This window comes from Mus pahari, chromosome 6 (assembly GCF_900095145.1).
Source record: "Mus pahari chromosome 6, PAHARI_EIJ_v1.1, whole genome shotgun sequence".
NCBI classification, from domain to species: Eukaryota; Metazoa; Chordata; class Mammalia; order Rodentia; family Muridae; genus Mus; species Mus pahari.
The window spans coordinates 80488452-80496431 of NC_034595.1; the positions used below are offsets into that span (position 1 = coordinate 80488452).

The 7980-nt window shown below is 47.0% G+C and overlaps 1 protein-coding gene across 1 annotated transcript in view; it reads right to left on the reverse strand.

Annotated features, from left to right (window-relative positions):
* Positions 1 to 7980, reverse strand: part of Zbtb8b (zinc finger and BTB domain containing 8B) — a 16818-nt gene that overhangs the window by 3633 nt on the left and 5205 nt on the right. Inside the window, exon 2 of the mRNA XM_021201144.2 lies at positions 1712 to 2715. Coding sequence (XP_021056803.1) covers positions 1712 to 2675 — 964 coding nt within the window. The 5' untranslated portion in view covers positions 2676 to 2715. The remainder of the gene's footprint in view (positions 1 to 1711; positions 2716 to 7980) is intronic.

Below are 7980 nucleotides of genomic sequence, written 5' to 3' on the forward strand. Positions count from 1 at the left end.
TCCTGGAACTCACTCTGTAGACCAGGCTGGCCTCGAACTCAGAAATCCGCCTGCCTCTGCCTCCCGAGTGCTGGGATTAAAGGTGTGTGCCACCACACCCGGCACAGCCTGACATCTTGTCAGGGATTATAAATAACTGAGGGATGATTTAAATAACACAGGACATGGGGCTGGTGAGATGGCTCAGTGGGTAAGAGCACCCGACTGCTCTTCTGAAGGTGCAACCATCAGTAACCATCCGTAACAAGATCTGACGCCCTCTTCTGGAGTGTCTGAAGACAGCTACAGTGTACTTACATAGAATAAATAAATACATCTTTAAAAAAAAAAAAACACAGGACATTGTTAATAAACAATGTATTAAATGTATGTATTTAATTTATTTTATTTTATATGTATGAATGTCTTACTTACATGTATGTCTGTGCACTACATACATACACTGCCGTGAGAAGAGGGTGTCGGGTCCTTTGTGGTTACAGTTTGTAAGCCACTACGGGCGGAAACTAAACCTGGGGCCTTTACAAAAGCAACCAGTGCTATTAACTGCTGAGCCATCGCTCCAATCACTTGTTTGTTTGTTTGTTTGTTTGTTTTAGTTTTTAAGACAGCATGTCACTAAATAGCCCTTTGGCCTGGAATTTGCTATCTAGACCAGGGTGTCCTTGAACTCACAGAGATCTGCTTGCCTCTTCCTTCTGAGTGCTGTGATGCAGGGTGTGTACCACACCTGACAGTATCAGTTTACAGAGGACTTGTGCATCCAGTGGATTTTATCATCTAAGGGGAGTCTTGGAACCATGGACATCAAAGCCCTCATGGACATCAAAGGATGACCACACCCTGTATAGGCAACACAGAGATACACAAAGAGCCAGGCAAGGGACTCAGTCAGTGACGTGTCAGCAGAGCAAACAACAGGACCTCATTCGTTGTTGTTGTGACAGGGTTTTGCCGGCCTCCGAGTCACAGAGTCTGTCTCCTGAGTGCTGGGATTAAAGGCATGTGCTGCTACCGCTGCCCAGCAGGGACCTGATTTTACCCAGGAAAAATTACCCTGATTTTTACCGCACTTGGGAAAAGCCAGGCACAACTGCACATACATATAATCCCAGCAATGGAAAAAATGGAGATAGTTGGGTCCCTGGAGGTCCAGGGTCACTGGCCAGTCAGGCTAAGCAAAATTAGTAAGCCCTAGGCTAACGAGAGACCCTGACTCAAATAACAAGGCAGCGACTAGAGAGATAGATGAACAGCTTAGAGCACCAGTTGCTCTTTCAAAGGACCTGGCCTGGATTCTGTTCCCAACATGCACACGGCAGCTCAGAGCCATTAGTAACTCCTGACCTAGGAGATCCAATGCCCTCTTCCGGCCTGTGCATACATGTGATGTACAGACTTACATGCAGCCAAAACTTCCTGTGAAACAAAGTAAGGTAATCTATAATTACAAAAAGCAAAAACCAAGTGGATATCTCTTGAGGTGCAACATCTGATACCGTCCTCTGGTGTCCATGTGCATGCACACACGGAAAACAAGGCTCTGGATTCAACAAGTGCTTAATTAATAACTATCGATAGTGGTGGTGGCAGCAGCAATGGTTAGTAGAAGCAGTGGTGGCATGATAGCAGCGAGGATCGAAATGAGGGATGAACACAGGCACAGAACGCACTAAAGGCAGACAAAGAGGTGTTTGCAACCTGAACTCACCTGAGTCCTCTCTATACCAGTCGTTCTGAACGTCCACCACCGAACTCATGGCCACTCCTGGACCTTCCAGTCTTCCCTCCAAGCCACGAGAAGAGTGACAATCCAGGTCATCTTTGCTCTGGACAGCCCCGTTGCGCAGGAGAGCCTCCAGAAACTGCTTCACGTGGTAGCTGCTGTAGGTCAGATCCAAGGCCTGGCTACTGGGCAGGCCTTCCTCCATATGAGCCAGGGGGGCAGCATATTGCTGTAGCTGTTCGTCAGCCTCCACCTCCACCCTGGCAACATCGAATTCCACCTTAGGTTCAACCCGTCTGGGCACAATACAAAGGTCACTGTCGGTGACCCCAGAGCCCTGGCTGTCTTTCGCCACCAGCTCCAAGGGATGGCAGTCGTCACAAGGAGATGATCTTGTACAGTCCAGACTGTCTTCTCCATCTGCTGGGGAGGAGACAAAGCTCTTGGTGCCACACGAAGTCCCCTCCAGTCCTGAACGTGGACTTTCACTGTCTATCTGATGAGCTGCAGCGGCCGCTGCAGCCGCCGCCGCCGCCATTGCAGCAGCCACAGCGGCCTCCTTCTCCATCTTTCTGCAGATGTCCAGGGACGACCTGATGTACATCTTACAGAAGTTGACCACCTCATTCATCTGCAGGTAGCTGGCAGCTGACATGACTTCAATCACGTTCTCGCCACACAGATCCAACTTCCCAGAGTAGAGGAAGTCTAGAATGGTGGAGAAGGCATCGGAGGTGACAATGTCCAGGGAAGCTGTGCTGTGCCGCCCGCTGTCCTGGATGTAGTGAAGGAGTAGGGCGCGGAAGTAGCCACTGTTAGCGAACAGAATGTTCCTGTGGGCCTTGAAGATGCGCCCTTCCACGATGATGCTGCAGTCACAGAAAAAGTCTCGTTTCCGCTGCTCATTCAACTCCCCCAAGAGCTTGGCGCAGTAGGACTGTGCCTCCATTTCTCCGCCAGCCGCTGCTGCTCTGGGGGGGCCTGGAGCTCTGCCAAGATTTTTATTTATGTTAATTTGCGAATTCCAACTTTACAATGGGCTGTTCATATTTTGTTTCTATTTTCTGTAGCCCAGGCTGGCCTGGAATTTTCTATGTAGCCCAGGCTGGCCTTGAACTCCTGGGATTGTAGCGGTGGCTCACCATCCCCCAGTGAGCTTCAACCTAGGCTTCCTGTGTGCAAGGCAAGCACCCTACCAACTGATCTACAGCCCTGGCTTCTAGTTTATATGTTATCAGGGAAGGAAGGAAGGAAGGAAGGAAGGAAGGAAGGAGAGGGAGGAAGGGAGGGAGGGAGGGAGGGAGGGAGNGAGAGAGAGAGAGAGAGAGAGAGAGAGAGAGAGAGAGAGAAATGCCAGATAAGTCCATGTGGGCATAGTGGTTGATGTTTTACATGGATTCTCTCCCCAGCTTTAAATCCTGTGAGAGAAGCAGGTAGGGTGGTACACACCTGTAATAGAAGCAGGTAGGGTGGTACACAGCTGTAATAGAAGCAGGTAGGGTGGTACACAGCTGTAATAGAAGCAGGTAGGGTGGTACACAGCTGTAATAGAAGCAGGTAGGGTGGTACACACCTGTAATACTTGTGCTTAGGAGGCTGAGGCAGTTGGATCAGCAGTTCTGGGCCAACATGGAATATAGAATGAGACCCTGCCTATAAGCAAACAAACAAATAAACAAACAAATAAATAACTAGGGGCTGGAGGGGCATCTCGGTGGTTAAGGGCACTTCTGCTCTTTCAGAGGATCTGAGTTCGGTTCCTGGCATCCACACTGGGCAGCTCACAACCACTTGTAACTCTAGCTCCAGGGATTCGACCCTCTCTCTTGGTCTCCACGGGCACTCAGACACAGACACATAAGTCAAAACCTATCTTCCAAAAACTATAAAAATTAAAACAATCAGCCAGGAGGCAGAGACGGGTGGATCTCTGTGAGTTTGAGACCAGTCTCGTTTCCAGAGCAAGTTCTCCGGCAGCCAGGGCTACACAGAGAAACCTTGTCTCAAAAACTAAGTAAGTAAAAATAAATAAAATAAAAACCACCATAGCTTTAGCACTTGAGAGGCAGAGACAAGAGGATCAGGATATCTTTGATATTTTTTTTACACTTTTAATTTATTTATGCATATATGTGTGCATATATATATACGTATGTATGCGAGCATGTATTTATTTACATTGTATGTGTATATATGTGTGTATGTATGTGTGTATATGTATGTATATGTATGTGTGTGTATGTATGTGTATGTATGTATGTGTGTGTGTATGTGTGTGTGTATGTGTGTGTATGTATGTGTGTGTGTATGTGTGTGTGTATGTATGTGTGTGTATGTATGTGTGTGTATGTATGTGTGTGTGTATGTATGTGTGTATGTATGTGTGTGTATGTATGTGTGTGTGTGTATGTATGTGTGTGTATGTATATATGCATGTATGTGGACACACGGGTGCCATGGCGCACATGCAGAAGTCACTTCTCTGACCACCTGGGCTCTGATCTGAACTCAGATCATCCCGCTCAGTGCAGATGCCTTTACTCTCCGAGGCATCTCTCCATCCCCAAAATTGTGTTTGAAAACACGGAGAGTTCAATGTCAGCTCGGGCTAGCATGGAGGCCCCATCTCAACAAACAAACAAAAGGCTAGAGAGATGGCTCAGTGCCTGCCTAGCCCTCAGGAAGGCCTGGGTTCCACCCCCAGCTCCCTATAAACTGGGGGTGGTGGCTGATGCCTGTGATCACCTCACTAATGAATTAGAGGCAGGAAAATCAGGAGTTCAAGGCCATCTTCAGCTATATAGCTAGTTCCAGGTTAGCCTGAGAGATGACAACATCCTATCTCAAATAAATAAATAAATAAATAAGTCTTTGTAAGTCCTCATTTTTATCCCTGTTTTTCCAATAAAGAGATCAAAGATAAGAAATGACCAAGCTGTGAGAGTCAGGACTCAAAACTAGGTTTGGTGGTATCTAGAATCAATGGATCTTTTTTTAAATAATCTTTTTTTTAAAAAAAAGATTTATTTATTTATTTTACATGTATGAGTACACTGTAGCTGTCTTCAAACACACCAGAAGAGGGCATCAGAACCCTTTACAAGAGGCAGGTAGAACTCTTGAGTTCGAAGCCAGCCTGGTCTACAGAGTGAGTCCCTTTACAGATGGTTGTGAGCCACCATGTTGGTGCTGGAAATTGAACTGAGGACCTCTAGAAGAGCAGCCAGTGCTCTTAACCCCTGAGCCATTTCCCCAGCCCCAGTCAACAGATCTTATGCACTGCATTCTACTCTCCAAATGGTATGGTTTCTTTTCATATCTTAATCAGAATTTAGATATTAGCCAGCAGTCTCAGCTCAAATCTTCTATCACACTATCTTGTGGAGAAATCTATGGATTCCTGGGCTTGCCGGCACACATGTTCCCTTTGAAGAGTTCTGGCACCCCTAAAGCTGCTACAGAACTATTAACCCCCCCGCCCCCACTCTTGGCCAATGTGCTATGCATGAAGCCGGCACCACCCAGCTCAGGTTCCAGGTGTGTAAGCTGTCCTACCGGCTACTAAGATCAACGCATCTTACTCTCTGACCATTACTGACTGACTCAGAGAGGGCACAGTGGCTGGAAGCAGTCAAAAGCAATGGACCCTTTGTTGGGCTTCTAAAAAGGGGCATCCCGCTCTGTGAACTCACAGAATGTGAGGAATGTGCAGCTGTGCCACCAGAGGAACCAGCCTAACAAAGGTGACAGCTAATGGCACCTGGGGACACTAGCTAAGCCCTACCTAGCTCAAGCTGTGTTTGAACCAATTAAGTCCCTTTTTGCTGTAGCTGTTCTTGGTGAGGGAACTAACTCCACGAGCCTTGGTTAATGCCTTCCTACTGTTACAGTCCATGCCTTCTGTCAGAAGATGGCAAGCCCTTTAAAGGCATGGGCGTGTCTTATTAAATCCTGACAGCCCTCACAGCACCTGGCAGACTGCTTTGGTTAAAGAATGTTTGCTAAATTAAAAGGCATGCTTCTATTCTTAAATGCTAGGCAGAACAAGGAAATCAAGCTTAGAATCTTCCTGGTGGTGGTGGAAATGGAAGCCTTCTTCTCCAAGCCCTCCTTCCCTCCCATCAGACCCCAACCATCTGCCAACCACTCCTTCACCTACTGACCGACCCACTGCAGTGCTGGGCAACTGTAGTCAGCTCTCTGTAGCAGCAGCTTCTACACCCATGCATCCAATTAACCATGAACTAAAATTATTTAAGGGGAAAAAGGGCAGGTCAGACCTGTACTCACTCGTGTGTGTGTGTGTGTGTGTGTGTGTGTGTGTGTGTGTGTGTGTGTAGGGGGGACTGGAGGGCATATGTGCCACAGTATTCTCCTACCATGTATGTTGCTGGAACTGAACCCAGTCTTAGGGGCTGTCAGAAAGCACCGCAAGCACCTTTACCCCCAGATCTATATCAAGAGCCCAATTCCTATATTTTTAGATTCACCTTAAACTCAACAAATTATATTATAATCCTAAAAAGGTTTTCATCCAAAGTAGTTAAGTGAACACTGTTTTTTGAGATAGGGTTTCTATTAGTCCGAGCTATCTTAGAACTCACTCTGTAAACCAGGCTGGCCTCGAATTCACAGAGCTCGGCCTGCCCCTGCCTCCAAAGCGCTGGGCCTGGGGTGAGCACCACCTCCACCTGGCTATGCTTATTTTATTATGAGATATTATACTTATTTTATTATGAGATATTTGCCACCCATGTGTCCAGTCCCTGTGGAGGGCCTAAGAAGGACTCAGATCCCTAGGAACTGGAGTTACAGGTAGCTATGCGCTACCATGCGGGTGCTGGGAACTGGAACCGGGTCCTCTGCAAGAGCAGTCGGTGCTCCCAGCCATCTCTCCAGCTCCCCTAGCTGTGGAATTCTACTGCTCCCATATAAATCACCCTGGGCGGGCTCCCCAGCGGAAATCTTTGCTGTGTCCTCACCAGTTTCCTGGACCAAAATAAAAAACAAAAAGTACTTCCTTGAGGCTGATGGCCCAGCATCTGCCTGTTCAGTCTTTGCTAGACAGCACTCTTGTTATGGATCCTGTAGCAAGGATTCGTCTCTCACAAATGCTTTCCATGGTTCCCATTTTGCCTTTAAATGTTTCTCCCAGACATCATCCCCTCGAACATGCACAGAGTTTACAATGCAGTGTGACACTCGCATGCCCACTGCTTTTCCGGTCAATTCCCTTTACAAATCTCTGATTGCTGGGCTGCAGACACGGCTCATGGTTACGAGCACCGGCTGCTCTTCCAGAGGACCTGGGTTCAATTCCCAGCATACACATGGCAGGTCATAGCTGTCTGTAACTCCAGTTCCAGAGGAGCTCGTGCCCTCTTCTAGCTTCTGTAGACACCAGAAACACACGTGGTACACAGACATATACCCAGGCAAAACAGCCCTATAAAAGATATTTTAAAAATTTTAAAAGACTCAAATCATGTGGAACTGCTTATAGTTAACTGAAATGTCACCAAGATATACGGAAAAAGAAAGAAAGAAGAGAGAAAGAAAGAAAAAACCCACAAGATCCAAAACAAACTGTAGTGTGTGTGTGTGTGTGTATGTGTGTGTTTACTCATTATATAGTGAATTTTTTTCCTGGACAATTATACAGGAAAGATATAACAGCAGAAGTATTAGGGATGAGAAATATGTTAAAGGACTCTTGAGTTTTACTTCTAACTTTCCTAGCTAGGTGTGGGGTACAGCCTGCAGTCCCAGCCATGGAAGGATGAGGCAGGAGGATCATTTGAACCCAAACTCGGTAAATAATCAGTCCATAGTTATTCTAATCAGCAAAGCTGGTCTCTGGCACGCTGATCCCTGGGCTGTGCTGAAACCCCCCTTTTCACTGGAAAGCAGCTTAGCACTGGTCTAACACACATTGGACCTCATATGCATGGCATTCGGAGTGTAGGCATGCACGGTTCCAATTCATCTCAACACTCACTAAATACAGGAGCAGTGAGATGGCTGGTGAAAGCACTTGCTACCAAGCCTGCAGGGCTGAGTGTGGTGCTCAACACTCACGTGATGGAGGGAGAGAACCAACTCCTAAAAGCTGACCTCCACATAAATACGTGTACACACACACACAATAAATAAATAAAAGTAATTTTTAAAAATTAAAGCGAAGCTGGGTAGTGGTGGCACTTGCCTGTAATCCCAGCACTCAGGGGGCAGGGGCAGGGGCAGGGGCAGGGGCA